Source organism: Euwallacea similis, chromosome 20, assembly GCF_039881205.1.
Source record: "Euwallacea similis isolate ESF13 chromosome 20, ESF131.1, whole genome shotgun sequence".
NCBI lineage: Eukaryota > Metazoa > Arthropoda > Insecta > Coleoptera > Curculionidae > Euwallacea > Euwallacea similis.
In genome coordinates this window covers 1,403,770-1,418,349 of record NC_089628.1, presented here as the reverse complement: position 1 = coordinate 1,418,349, position 14,580 = coordinate 1,403,770, and the positions used below count along the sequence as shown (strand labels likewise).

General features: G+C 36.1%; 2 protein-coding genes across 8 annotated transcripts; one reads left to right on the top strand and one right to left on the bottom strand.

Annotated features, from left to right (window-relative positions):
• Positions 1–5: 5 nt before the first annotated feature.
• hppy (MAP4K3-like protein hppy) lies at positions 6–10,066 on the bottom strand. Of its 7 annotated transcripts, XM_066400277.1 has the most exons (21): positions 9,822–10,066; positions 9,699–9,756; positions 9,462–9,617; positions 8,317–8,549; positions 8,079–8,260; positions 7,946–8,027; positions 7,783–7,890; positions 7,610–7,730; positions 7,404–7,551; positions 7,255–7,308; positions 6,287–6,325; positions 6,067–6,105; positions 4,842–5,047; positions 4,265–4,636; positions 3,942–4,210; positions 3,480–3,624; positions 3,317–3,403; positions 2,136–2,360; positions 1,860–1,986; positions 1,693–1,801; positions 6–1,557 (listed from the first exon to the last, which is right to left on the bottom strand). In XM_066400277.1, exons 1-20 carry the CDS (start codon positions 9,924–9,926, stop codon positions 1,702–1,704), a joined length of 2,856 nt encoding a protein of 951 aa, XP_066256374.1. In that variant the 5' UTR covers positions 9,927–10,066; the 3' UTR covers positions 6–1,557; positions 1,693–1,701. The 7 variants fall into 7 exon arrangements, with proteins under 7 accessions (XP_066256374.1, XP_066256375.1, XP_066256376.1 ...); XM_066400278.1 differs by lacking the exon at positions 6,067–6,105; XM_066400279.1 differs by lacking the exon at positions 7,255–7,308.
• Positions 10,067–10,962: 896 nt separating this feature from the next.
• nod (no distributive disjunction) lies at positions 10,963–14,431 on the top strand. Its single transcript, XM_066400316.1, has 11 exons — positions 10,963–11,142; positions 11,229–11,423; positions 11,478–11,652; positions 11,714–12,085; positions 12,144–12,280; positions 12,335–12,564; positions 12,616–12,765; positions 12,974–13,112; positions 13,425–14,008; positions 14,065–14,187; positions 14,252–14,431. The coding sequence occupies exons 1-11, from the start codon at positions 11,053–11,055 to the stop codon at positions 14,358–14,360; spliced, it is 2,304 nt and encodes a 767-aa protein (XP_066256413.1). The 5' UTR covers positions 10,963–11,052; the 3' UTR covers positions 14,361–14,431.
• Positions 14,432–14,580: the final 149 nt, after the last annotated feature.

The following is a 14,580-nucleotide window of genomic DNA, read 5'->3' as shown; positions in this document are numbered from 1 at the left end:
ACAAAAACAATTAAAATATTTATTTTGGTAAATAAAATAACATGTATACTTAACTGATATTCTTTCTTGTAGAACGGATTATTGTGTTTGCATTAATTTTCTTTTACTAAAGACTAAAATAGGGGAAAGTAAATTAAACAGTTACTTACATGGGTAGAACATTTTTGAGGTTTAACGAGGATTTAAGTTAAATAATATTGTTTTTTGGTATGTTCATCAGACATGTTACTTATATTAAGAGTAGTAATTATAATACAATATGTACAATGGGGAACAAGGGTCCTCCCTGCTAGAATATAACATAGAGTCGATTTAAATTAAAACATAAAACACAGCCTGATGTGCTGTAAATAAGTTACTAATGCATGTTTGGATTAGTATGTGAGCAACGATTTAGTATAAATATTAACGAACTATTTAAATTATTATGATAAAGGAAACTCTCCGATTTCTTTTCACAGGTACCGGGTTTGAACGGTATCTCTGGAAAGATGGAAAAATAATTATGTAAAGGTAAAGGTGGTACTCGCGTGTACTCCTTATCTATTAATCTCAGATGTGTTAAAGCATAGAACAACCTAAATTAAGAGCTATTTACAACAAAAGACATAGAGATACCTTGTTCAAAACGTCAGGTAGGATTGGCTGGAGAATCACCCTGTATGGCAGCTCAACGGAAAGCTTATTAATTTTGCATATAGTTTCACACAATATGGAATGTTCTAAGTTTTAACTACAATAAATGAAGATCTGACGCTTTAAACAAAATTTCGGCTGGACATAATTCATGAAAATGTTTCCGAGAGGCCTCTGTCCTGATAACTTTGGCGGCGGAATACAGGTGGGAATGTTGAGAAATATTAAAACGATTTTGTTCAGAGCATGTGGTGATTAAAGTTATCAAGACTGGATGGTTCTCTTTCTAAAATCATCTGATACAAGTTTAATCTGTCTGAGATAATTTCATTTCTTCTATCGAGCATTTCATTTCTCCGACATCACCAACAATTTCCCAGCACAGATTAAGGCCCTGGTTTTCAATCGCATTGTTACATATTGTTCAAGTTCCAGAAAAGGTACTTATTCTCTTAAAATATTAATTATTTGCTCCTGTCGATCACCAAAATATGTTTATTCTCTATACATAAAGTCGCTATGTAATAATTTTCCGCAATCTGACTTATCTACAAAATACCAAGTTTATACTTCTATATTATCTCGCCAAAATATGTTAAAATTTTGTTTTAATCGTTAGGAAGGTACTTATGTCTGCATACACTAGATTCAGGACGAAATGATGTACTGCATCGCATGTTTATCTGAAGAGCTATTGAGTGATGCGTTTGTCTTTGGACGATTTTTTTTGGTATTGAAGTTGGAGGAAAGTACGCCATTTCGTCCAGAACTCAAATATAATAATTCGCGAAAATCTAAGAAAACACCCCTAGAATTCGAGCAACTCTACGTTAGTCTCGCCCTAGAAAACATCTAATCTAGGAAGTTAATTGAATTATTATTTTGATTAAATTAGTTTCCGACAGGAAGTTCTGTGAGAACCTAAAAAGAAATTAGTACTCCTGTTTGAAATGGTTATTAATGTTAGGCCGGTAATGAGTAAATATCGAACGCGCTTGTTCTTGCGTATAAAAGTGATTGCTTATGAGCGCAGAAACTGCCATATATATGACTTACCCGAGCGATTCAGTAGCTAGCCTCATGTCCTGCCAAGATATACAAGTCATGACCCTCTTCGTTTGTCAAAGTCCCAGTCCTTAGTAAATTACTTTCTAACATCACTACCCTGGAAAAAGATAAATGCTAGTAAAGGCAGATGTCCTCAGCTTCTACGCGACACTCACTTGTCAGAACCTAACAACTTATAAGTCCTAGAAGTATCGGTAATCTCTTGCGTAATTTCCCCGTTTTTCAGAGACCGCCCTTGAACCCCGTGTTTGTGAAACGCCAAGACGCTATCGGCAAGACATACTAGAAGAAGAAATCCAATATATAAAATCAAGTTTTAAGTGCTTAAATTAAGACGTTACATGAAAATGTGTCAAACAAGTCTTTAGTAAAAAACTGTATTAAATAAAGTTGAGGAATCAATGAAGTTGGACTTTTACTTGGATACTTACGAATAGTATCGATTTTGAAGTCGAACCGCAATTCCGAAAGCTGCTTCTTGCTCACTTTAAGGCGGCCCTGGGGCGTGACTAGCTTAACTAAGTTATCGTAACAGACTAGAATGACGTCTTTGTCCAGCTGAGTGACGTTAGCGATGTTAAGATTCTCCCGTCGGGGAATTACCGTCGCCGTGCCATCCATGTCTTGGAGTTCGTCCGAGTGAAACCAGCTCGCCCCTAAAAAACGGCGTCAAGTTTTTAGATTGAGAAGACATGAGAAGCATAGCGTTGCAAAAATGAAAAAGGCACCGGGTACCATTCTGTAGCATCTGGTGTATCTTTACAATGATGCATCGCTGTAACTTTCATCGTTCAAGTCAAAGTAACAGCTAAACATTGTTAACGTTGGGTGTAAATAGCTACAGAATTCAGTCATAAACTATGCAACAATTGAAACGTTACACATGAGATATAAGCGCAAATTTATGAGTGGTCTAAAATGGTTCAGCAATTCAAGGGCACATATTTGGATGTGTTTCATTTTCGAGAATCGGTTGAGCGTTCTCGAAATTTCTTGTTGTAATGGTGAAGTTAAATTTCGCTTGTAAAGTTTCAATTATTGTTGCTTAGTTTAATTTGGTTTCTAGTTAGTACGATATTGAGCTACCAAACTCTCTAAATTTTAGTACAGGTGAATGTTCCTGAAGATGGCTGGAATTTTCAAGACTTTGTAATTAGAGAACTGTTATTTTTTGTACTCAAGCCTCCTTACTAGGACTGGCCACGTAACCTAAACTAATTTTCTCTTAGAGGCTATTTACTGCTTTTCCCTGATTTCAAATTTAGTTTAAAATTCCACGCTCTTCATTTAAGAATAATGAGAGGCGAACTGAGTTTACATTGAGTCAATAAAACTTGCTAAACTGCAAACATTTCGGTGGTATAAAAGTATTTTTTGATTAGTTTGTTTAAAATAAAACCTAGAAAGTAATTCCTCTACGATTTGGCCTTAAAAACGTAATTTTGATTAAGTTTCAAAGACAGTGAGACGAATAAGAAGCGGATATTCACATGTGAGTAAGATCCGATTAGTGGAAACGTTAAAGTAAACCTCATACGAAGCCAATTACTCCGGTTACTAACAGGATGTTAGATACGCGCTTCAAACCAGCCACTCTACACACAATACATACAAAAGGGATTTTTTAAATAGCCGCACCATTTTGGAGCGTCGAGGGAACAATATTTGATCGCGTCGGTTGAATAGCACTCGCCTAAAACTACACCAAAACTCCATATTTCTCTCTCTAATAGATTCCATAACAACTATCCAAAAGAAAAAATTTAAAAACTCACCTGAATTCAAATTGATTAGATCTAGCTTAAATCTATTGGGCTGATACGCTTGCTTGATGGACACACACACCGTCGGATACTCCAATTCTGGGGTGATAATCATTTCGAATACGTTTAGGGGACAGGGCAAAACCGCCTCTACGTGCTGAAAATTTTTTAGTTACTTTGAGGTTGATCATATTCTTAGGTTAATGATATTAAAGACAGCTGAGACATTTTTGACGAAGGTTTTTACAGGCCTAAATAATCACATAAGCAAAAAAAACTCAAAAAGTAAGTCGTCCAAGGTCTTAGTAAAGTGTAAATGTTATTCTCAGTTAGTTTTAACCGAAAATAGCGCGAAATTAACCCATCAAACGGAGATGTCTAACTTCCAACATTCCCATCACCAAAAACACCCAACATGTATTCCTGTACTCTTTGATTATCTGAATCTATTTGTATTTGAGCCTAAGTCCTCACCTTCAACAGCATGAATTTATTCAAAGGGTCGTACCACTGCATCAGATAGATGCCGGTAGCGGTGGCCCCGCACAGGTACTTATAGCCGTTATACGAATTCCTCGCCACGCAACACTTTAAAGTCCCCCTCGTGTCCGGAACTCGAGTGGTAAGGGCGAACTTCCGGGGCACCAACTTCTCTGGAATCCGGTTCATGTGCATACTAAACCTGTGCGACTGCTTATTTTGCAACGCTATCAGGTCGTGCCTGTACAACTGAGGAGTTTTGCCTAAAAAACGCAATTTGAAGACATCTAAAACAAACAGTTCTTGACATGGCATACTTCCGGAAAGCGTCATGAGCACGTCCTTGATAACGTACATCCAAACCGTTCTGCGGTTGTAGAGCTGATCAATACATGTCTCGTGCAGCTCGTTGAGGTTCAAGTTGTAAATTCCCTCTTCTGCGCCGATCAATATGTGCTGATCCCGGGTATCAGGATTGATCCACGAGGCCGTGCAGTGTATTCTCAAGGGACACCCATTGAAAACCTTGGAAAAGCAGGCTCCCATGTGCACCTTGGGAGTGGGCGGCAGGCCGTTGCTGGGCGGTCGCGGCGGCGTGTGTCTTCTTCGATGTTTCCTGGGCGGAACTGGAGGGCAGGCCACCAGATCAGGAGCGTTCGAGTCATTGTTGAGATTTTGCTTAGATTCACCTAGGAAAAGTGCAAAGGACAGAAGTAAATACGGAGATAATGACCACCCTGTATTTTAAAAAATAGCTTTTTTTAGCAGTTCTGTGAAACCACTCAATAGGCAATTCTTGGCAATTTCCTAATACATACAAGGAAGCTTTCATAGACGGGATCGACCTGAATACGTCCTGAGTGGACATGTACAAGAATTTATCTCTCTCCTTACCATTATTAGACGTTCGTTCAGCTCGCGAACTGTCACTCAACGACCTCTGTCTCTGGCCATTAATGTTCATCGAATTAACTAAACCAAAAATCTCATCAACTGACGAGTGTCTTCTGGGCGATCCGTTCAGGGCCAAATCGTCTACAGGACTCGAGGCCGAGTGAACGTCGCATTTCGTCTCTGAATCTTGAACGGGCAGAGTTGCTCTAGAACAAGTTTGAATCGCCCTCTTAGCGCTTGAACGTAAAGATGCTGAATGGTTCTAATGATGATTGAATTATTTGCCTGTTTATGGTCTAATTAGAATATTGATGCTGCGTACTATTCAGGCCGCTTAGGTAGAACGATTGAAAAGAAGACAATTTCGTCTATTGATAGACGGTGTAAGTAGAGGTACTCTTCCAGAAGAAAATGCGGGTTTGCACACTAGGAGAGGAGTGACGAATTTGCAATTTCGACTATACAAACGATGAGATTGGTTCAATGCCGGAGATGGTACCCCCATCATATCTGGGTTATTTTTACGAGCACACTTGCTGGTAAATGCCCTGGTCCGTTGGCCTTTCACTGAATTGGCCCTAAAGAGAATTTACTTTCCCACATACAGTGTGTCCAAAACTAAAGCTCCTATTTAATTGTAGTTGTTTTATAAGCTTTAACATGACAGTCTTGGTATCACTCTATGACACTTCGTTTGTCAGTAATGATAGTCAGCTATATTTTTCAAAATCTAGTAATTGAATAGTCTGGTATCATGATCGCTCTGCTAACACCACGGTATCAGACTTTACCTTATCGTATTGGCACACGAAGCGGAACGTGACGGCCGACGAAAATTGTTTTGTGATAAAATTGAAAATAAACAATGATAAAGGCAATAAATGTCAACACATGAGGCATAAATATTATAATTAGACCATAAAAACAACCAAACCCAAACAAGGTTCGCTAAAATCATGAATCAAAATACTCTCGAAAGCATCGCACAAAATCACGTCTATACTCACGGTCTGAACTGGGTCCTGGACTAAAAATAGGCGCATTTAATAACTTATAATACCGCCGCCTCATTGAAACTTTATGAGTTGCAATTTAATAGCTGCAATGATTACGAACAATATAAGGCGTATTTAAAACCGACAGGTAAAAATGATGTTTGAAATGACGCAAATAGTGCCAGAAAACTACAACAATATCTACTAGTCGGATTAATTAATGGACTTACTGTTGTTCGTAGTCGGTACGTCCGTACTTGAAGGTGCCCCTGGAAGGATGTAAAAAAAAAACAATATGCGTCACTCAGTTAATGTTGTACCAAACAAACTGAAACACCACAACCCCCTAAATGGAACCGAAACTCGAAATGAAAAGCGTTAGAGGGAGTGCGAAAACGAAGAGTTCGAGTGCGGTTAGGTTAGTAAAAGCGAACTAAAGAAGAAAATTACCTCATCATTAATTCTTCGTCTATGTACTGCAAGAGACTCCTAAATAATATAACATTAATTTAAAATAAGTTGTATACTAGACGTTTTTCAGAAAATTAAGTGGAAAAATCACAAAGTTAGTACTGGTTAAAGTTTGTTAAACAAAAATTCAAAAATCTTCCAGTTGAACACGTTAGGAAAGGCGATAGCAGCGTTTACACAAGGATTCCCCGCGTTATTGAGGGGAGCGATTGAATACGTGCAAATTAGGAAGAGTCAAACTGAAATGACCGCGCCGAAAGTATTGAAATTTTAAGTTTTGCCGGGTCGTGTGATCAAGCACGTTAAAAAATGTATTGAATTTCAGTCCTTGTAAATGAGAAACTGTTTGCCATTGCAAGCGATCGGCTTAAATTGTGGAATTTATATAATTTACATGCTTTTTATTATCTTTTAAAAATATTTATAACCATTTTTATATTCTTCTTTGCTTCTTGCTACACTCCTCTCTGGAGAAGTATAGCAGACGACTCCAAAACCTCTGATGGGGCAGGAATGTCTAATCGGAATCGTATCGCAAAAAATCTATGCTGATTCATTGGATTATTCCAAGCTGAAAAGACCAGCAAAATAACTCGACTTCTTTCTCTTTACTTCAAAACTGCCTGAAACAATCATACGACTCTGAACGGTTTATGTGGGCACAATAATATGGATCTCAGATTATTCAAGAATAAAGTAACGCAGTTACGGATTCTCTTACCAGAAGGGCGACGGACTTATTGCACTAATAATGTAATTAATTAACTTTCATTGAACGAGTATTTTCAAACGGATAAGTCCTCTCGTGTAAAGGCTGCTAATAAATGTTGACACTAATCATTGGCCAATTGGTTTTTAAGTTTTGGATATACACCTCATTAATATAAAAAAAAATGCAACCAAAATGTATAACACACTCACACACACACACAAACAACACATCTAACCTCAGCGACATTTTCAATATTTGCGAGCCAGTCAAAGCTTTCCTCTTAGGACTACTACACAAAAAAAATATTTAACGAAACAATTTGCAATAAAACAGTACTTTCGAAATTGCAATAAATACCCTCTTTTCATTAAGCAAAATACCCACTTTTCGCGATTCAAAGAATCAAAAGCGGCTCCAATTCCCCATTTCTTGTTCTGATGTTCCACACAATTGTGCACGCTGGTAACATTGTTCATAATGTCAGTCAGATTCCATGGTTGATTTTGCTCTTCACTTACGTCACTAGGTTCTTCTGCAAATGACTCGGAATATAGCTCATAAAATGTATATTTATTATTGGCTCAACTTACCTAACCTTTGCAAGGTGTTATTAGCCTCATCTATACTGTTTATGTCTACAAACTGGGCGTTTTGGGGCTTTGGTCTGGAGGTCAGTCGGGATGCTATCCTTTGGGGCACGTTTGGCACAGCCTAAAACAAAAACTTTGTGATTTTTTTTCAGTTTTAAAAGAGTGAAACAAACCCCATCTTCATCAGGTTCAATATCAGCGAACATATGCGAGGGATTATTGACTTTTTGCAATAACTCTAAAGCCAGTCTTCTACTCATTTCTCCTTGAAAAAACGCGTGCTAAAACAATTTTTGTGTAAATTTAAACTTTCATAAATAATCCAAGAAAAACTACCTGCAACAACTTCTCAGCAGTCGGCCTCTTTTTGGGATTCTTAGTTAACGCTACCTTAACGAAATTATGAAACGTTGGGCTCCTGGAAAAATATTCATAAATAATTTACTAATGAATCATTTTTACGCAGTACCATTTTTCTTTGTCTTTCAAAGTAGGAGGCTTAAACCCACTTTTTGACATAAGAAATAGCGCCCTCATGGGATGCAAATCAAACATGGGAGGCTGCAATTCCGCCAATTCAATTGCTGTAATTCCTATAGCCCAAATATCACACAGTTGGTTATAACCACCTTTACGCTCTACCGCTGCAACCTACAATTATTATTCTTCAGTAACTAGAATATAATTAAATATTGGCCAAACCCTACTTCTGGAGCCATCCAGTAGGGAGTACCAATAAATGACTTTCTTTTATTTATAGTTGTAGTTATTTGAGCCGAGACACCAAAATCGGCTAGTTTAACATCTCCACTCTCAGTGAGGAGTATATTGGCACCTTTAATATCTCTATGCATTTTACCCATTCCATGTAAGTAAGAAAGACCTAATAATGTTTCTCTGCACATGTAGGAAATTTGGTGTTCTGCTAAAGGCCCAGTTACTGAAATTAGAGAAGATATATATTAGTTTTTGACAGCTTTGTTCTTTTTCTTTTAAAAATACTCTATTTGTGCTAATTTATAAAATTCATTGACTTTTTTACAAATTGAAAATATGTATGATCAAATCATTCATATGACTATGACCAGAACAATAATAAGATAATAAGAGTGGAGGGAATGAAGGTGTCCTCTCTTCTGGGGAAATACATTTGAAAGAGCCAGTAGTTTTAGGAGATTTGAACTATCTGCCTTGTTACTTTCTATCACTGACTTATAGAGAAATTTAAAGTTCACGATTTTCTCTATAAACATTATTTATTGATTGATGTACATGCATCCAAACCGTCCTAGCTGCTATATAAGTTTGAATTTTCCCAGAACAGTAAAATTGGATATACAAATTTAGATAGATTTAGAAGTTTTTCTTTGATATTTGGCAAAATACAATTTATTACATTTCTGAAGATAGTTCCTATCTTATCATTTTTTAATTCTTTTAGATTCTTAACTCTTATCTTATCACATCTTCATTAAATTTGGAGTAATAAAATAGAACTTAACAAGTGATGTAACATAAGTACTGTCACACCAGATATGATTCTTATACCTGACAATAAATAAACCCTCTCTGCCAATGCTACCCACAAATAAATCAAGCTTCTATGTTTGCTTGCTGGTAATACATCATGGTCATTAAAAAGAGGTTGATAAAATAATTGCTTTTTCTTGGGAACAGTAGATCTCCATAATTGCTATTGGAAGGCAAGTTGGAGAATTTTATATACACAGATTTATCTATATTCTCAACTTTGAGCCCTATTGGAAAATAATAAAAATCAAATTATCCATAATAGTTCTTAAGGAGAGTGAACCAATCAATTGCTTTGTAATGAAATAGGCACAAGACTTACTATGATAAATATCTTGTAATGAACCTCCACCGCAATACTCCATACAAATCCATAGTTTATCTCTTCGTAAATAGCTTCCATAGTAAGCTATAATATTGGCATGCCGACAATCTTTCATCATAAGTATCTCTTGTTGAATAATGCCAAAGTCATCTCCTGAAATGGGGTTCAAGTACTATACATGAGAGGCCAGAACAAAGGATATCCATGCATGGTAGTTCAGTGCAACAAACTTACCAGCTTCAAGTTTAATAACTTTAATTGCGGCCAGATCGTTGGTGGATAGTCTTTTTGCCTGCAATGGTTGACGGAATGCGATAAGTTAATTGAAAATTGAAATGTTAATTACTTGGCACCTACCTTGTAAACGTCCCCATAAGTCCCACTCCCGATCCTCTGGATCAGCTCGTAATCGTCCTGGGGATTTCTCCTCGAAATGTCCGAGCTCAAAACCCCTTGAGCCATTTTATATAACGAGAAGTGGTTTACATTTTATTAGGGAAAAGACTAAAATAAAATAAAATTGTGTTTACTTGAATTTGACACTGGCTCTGACAGAGAACGCCTGTGTCAGATTCAGCGGACATGGTTTCCGCTTTTTTTTTGGTTAAGTAGGGGCAGGCGCGCCAATAAAATAAGCTAACTGTTAAATGTCTCTAATGAAGCCCCGTGATTGGTGGAAATTGGTTGGGGCGAGGAATTTTAATTTTGTAATTTAAAATAGATGAAGTAGTAAATGATCCTAAAAATGTAAAATTCTTGAAAACTGACACTAGAACATATGAGAACAATTGAGATATTAATAATAAAGGAAATAAGAATTGAGAAACGAACATAGAATTGTAATTGGTACATTTAGAGGAGTTAGAACAGAACTGCTAAAGTTGAGCGCCTGACAAGTTGACAGTTAATCTGCCAGCTTTTGTTTCTGTTTTGAATGGTTGAATTTTAAATATTTAAAATTAGATCAGAATAATATCAAGTTTTTTCAAAGTATTAAGCTGGGCATGTCGTGAAATGCCTTGTTTTGTTACCATTGAAATTGTATAAGTAAGTAAAACCAATTTTTAAATTGATTTATTTGAAGGAAACTGTATCAACATTTACGTATATGAATCAATATTTAAGTTTATTTTAGTTTTTACTTTCCAATAAACTTTAAATTAAATTAGTTCATGAACAACAGAAGAAATTTGGCTTTCGATAGCAAAAATCGGAAATGTCCCCTTACAAACTATGCGCGAGACAGAGTGCAGTATACTCGATATACAGCGTGTCCGTTCAAACACCGAAAACTATTTTTGACATCCCCCAGGTGTTCCGTTTGTTTAAATACGTTTCAAAGTTCGTTACAGCTGCTGGTTACATTTTAAATATTTTTCCTTCAGTATTTCAAGTTTATTATTTAATTTTTAGTGTCTACTTTTTACCGACATGTTTCCTTTTCATCACACAAGGATTGTTTCTTGTAGATTTTTACTTTTCCCAGGAAAATAGCAAGTTGATTGGACTCGATTCAAGATGCATAGCATTACACTATTTGTTACTCTATGTTAAGCTCGTGCATTGATCAACGGATTTCGCATGCAAAATGGACCACATAAACGTTTGTGTTAGGATCTCACCTAATTTGAATAACAATGCAAATCCCTGTTTACAAATAATTAGCAAAGAACCAGCGGTAAGGCACAAACAACTTATTGCAGATACCTACTTAAAGGAAACCCCTATTTCGTGAATATATGTGCACAGATTAATTTACCATAGGTTTTACTAATACCTGAGAAGTCTCAACTTTACCATTTTGACCATATCTTTCCCCAAGAGAGCAATCAAACTGTTGTATATAATAATGCTGTGAAACCTTTTGTTGATTATGTAAAACAAGGCTTTAACTGTACAGTTTTTGCTTATGGACAAACTGGAACTGGGAAAACATACACTATGGGCTCTGGACTCCAGGTACAATTACATACTATCAACATTGATACAAATTCATGCATCTTTTAACTACAGAAACTTAGCAACCCTTCTGACGTTGGAATCATTTCCAGAGCCCTAGAGCAAATATTTGAAGAGAGATTTGAGAAAAGTGAAGCTGAAATTGAGGTTTTTGTTTCTTTTTGTGAGATTTATAATGAAAAAGTTTTTGATTTGTTACAAGGGAACAATACACCTTTGTCAGTCTGTGGTAAAATGCCAAATTCAATGCCTATGTAAGCACCAAAATCTCTTCATTTAAATAATTGCAGGATTTATCATACAGGGCCTTAGTATAAAGCATGTAGCAAGTGTTATGGAATCCAAAGAACTGTTGGAATTGGGTAACAAGAACAGACATATAGGAGAGACCAAACAAAACGCCAATAGCTCCAGATCCCACGCAATATTCACTGTGTACTTCAGTCTGAGAGACAAGTTTAAAGAAATTAGTGCAAAATTAAACTTAGTGGATCTTGCTGGTTCTGAGAGTGTCAGGAAGACTGGCAGTCAAGGAAGTACCTTTCAAGAAGGGATTAACATAAATAAAGGCCTGTTGAGTATTGGTCAAGTCATTTCAGCCTTGCTCTCAAAGTCCAAACATGTTCCTTACAGGCAATCCATGATAACCAGCATTTTACAAGGTAGCTAATGTAATTGAAATAAATAAATTTAATTCACTTAAAAATTCCCCACAAAAAGGATCTTTGAATCTTGACAATTACATATCACTTATCGCTTGTGTAAGTGGGAACTCCAAGGATTTAACTGAGACAGTACAAACTTTGGAATTTGCAAATAGGGCAAAAGCGATTAAATGTAACCCTGAGGTTAGACTGGTAAGGACTAACACAAGCAATGATGTTACACATTAAAAATTTTTTAAATGGCAGATTATTGACAAGTACAGAATGGAAAATCCAAGTAGTTTAGTAGGAAGAACCCCAGTGAAACGGCCTATTTTAACTCCTTCTAAAACACCGGCAGCTAAAAAGATGGCCTTATCATCCTTACCTACCATAAATGAAAGCCATACCAGTAGTGTAGATAACTTGAGCCAGATTTCCACTATGTCCTCTGCCTCTACAACTTCAGTTAACGATCTGACTCAGCAAACTTTAAGGTTTAATTTTAAGTCATCTTTTAAATGAAATATTGCATATTTTGGTTCCAGCCCAGTAATCCGGAAATACATGACCAAAATGGAGGCCTCATTGATGATCCACTTGGAAACAGTGGTAAAAAACACTCTGAAACGACCTACAAGAGCTTCTCCGCGTACAGGTGGTGCTGTTGGTGCTAGTTCTAATGAAAACACTCCCAAGTGAGTTAAGAAGTGGATACATAAGCTTTAAAGATTAATTTTTCAATATTTAGTTAGATAGTTCATTGTCAGTTATGAGGTTTTGAGATAATTGCTGTCGCATAAAATTTGGGATACTGAGTATATATATGTACAGCAATTTTACATATAGTTTAGTAGGACATTGAAGAACCGATATTAAGATAAAACCAGCTAAATTTCATTTTAGTGTTAATTGGAGTAAAATACAGAATGAGGTGTCTAGAATGGTTCAGAGTGAAATTGCTCAATTTACTGTAAAAGGATCCAGAGTGATTACAGCAACGAGTAGTCCAATAGAGAAAGAGAAACTTTCGGTCAGGAGATTGGTAAGCTCATCACTGAATAAAGTACGATTTATACTCTAATTAACATAAGCCATAAAATGTAACGCAATTGTGTTAATTAGTTTAGCAAATTAAATTAACAAAAAAACACTATACACTACATGAATTCACAATAAATTCGAGGAACATACCGTACTAATGTTTCCGGGAGACCCTGTAATATATATATAAAAGTAACATGTAATGTAAACCATACAAGTAGAATCTTTATGAGGAGCTTGAGGTTTTTGTAACGTTATGTGTAAATCCAGTAGTTTAAGTTTCTTTTATCAATTCTCTTTTATCAAATTAAAGGACTATGGCAGTCTTGAAGACGTTCCTACTGAAAATATTGAACCCGTATTTAAAATCCCAAAGCAACCCCTCGAGAAGAAAAAACCTTCCAGGAAAATCAAATTCTCAGTTTCCCCAATAGAGATGGATATTTCAAAACTGGTTCCTAGAAGAAGCGTACGATTATCATTAAAAAACGCCTCAGCAGTTGAGCTGGATTCTTCTGCATTAAGTGATGTATCGTTTGACTCAAATTCATTAAGAAATCGTGATAATCAAGACGTGAAATACAGTGTTGAGCCAAACAAAGTTTTAAATGATGCAGTGAATAACAGTAATTTTGATCTGGACGCGCAGAATATATTTGAGTCCGATCTTACACAAAGGAAGCAGCCGCAATCAGTCGCGTTTAGAAGGAGTAATCGGTTGTTACCAAGAAATTCTGATCATGTAAACATGGAACACAGTATTTGTACCGATCATGTAAACAGGCAGAAAAATATGGGAGAAAGGGCAAAGAAAGTTGTCAAGGCTACACATAAATACAGCCCTACGAAGAAAAGACGCAGATTTGATAATTCTACGCAACAGGGCAATAACGTAAAGTAAGTTGCCATTTTTCCAGCTTAAAGAACTTGATCTTTTAAGGATGGTTTTACAGTGATAGTCCGTATACTGCACATTCAAAAAGGGTTTTAAGAATACTTAATAAAGGAACTCAAAGAGAAATTGAGAAACTACATTCCATAGGACCCAAGACAGCAGAACAGATTTTATTGTTCAGGTATGAAACCTCAATTTTCTGTTAATTTCAGTTATAGTAATACAACAAATCTATTTTTTTTTAGAAGTCTGAAAGGCCATTTTTCTCAAATTGCGGATATTGCGGCGGTTCCTGGTTGGGGTTCCAACAAATATAAAAAGTTTATTGCCTCAAATTTTTTGAAGAAAAATTAACTCCATAGTACTTATGAGTTTTGTGGTAGTTATTTTTGTTGAATTTAGAATCTTTGTGTTTCCGAGTTTTAGATTATGTAAGTATGTATTAAATATATAAATACATTCAGCTTTCTATTACCTAATGAATTAACTGACGTATTAACCATTTGAAAACGGTTTATTGATAAACAAGGCATTTCCAAAAATACACATACTTGATGCTGTATGCTGATGTGGC

Coding starts and splice junctions, on each gene's coding strand:
- hppy (XM_066400277.1), bottom strand. CDS start 9,926: ATGGCTCAAGGGGTTTTGAGCTCGGACATTTCGAGGAGAAATCCCCAG. Junction 4,637..4,841: donor TGAACGAACGTCTAATAATG/GTAAGGAGAGAG, acceptor CACTTTTCCTAG/GTGAATCTAAGCAAAATCTC. Junction 1,802..1,859: donor AAGTTGTTAGGTTCTGACAA/GTGAGTGTCGCG, acceptor ATCTTTTTCCAG/GGTAGTGATGTTAGAAAGTA.
- nod (XM_066400316.1), top strand. CDS start 11,053: ATGGACCACATAAACGTTTGTGTTAGGATCTCACCTAATTTGAATAAC. Junction 12,766..12,973: donor TCTAATGAAAACACTCCCAA/GTGAGTTAAGAA, acceptor ATTTCATTTTAG/TGTTAATTGGAGTAAAATAC. Junction 14,009..14,064: donor CAACAGGGCAATAACGTAAA/GTAAGTTGCCAT, acceptor ATGGTTTTACAG/TGATAGTCCGTATACTGCAC.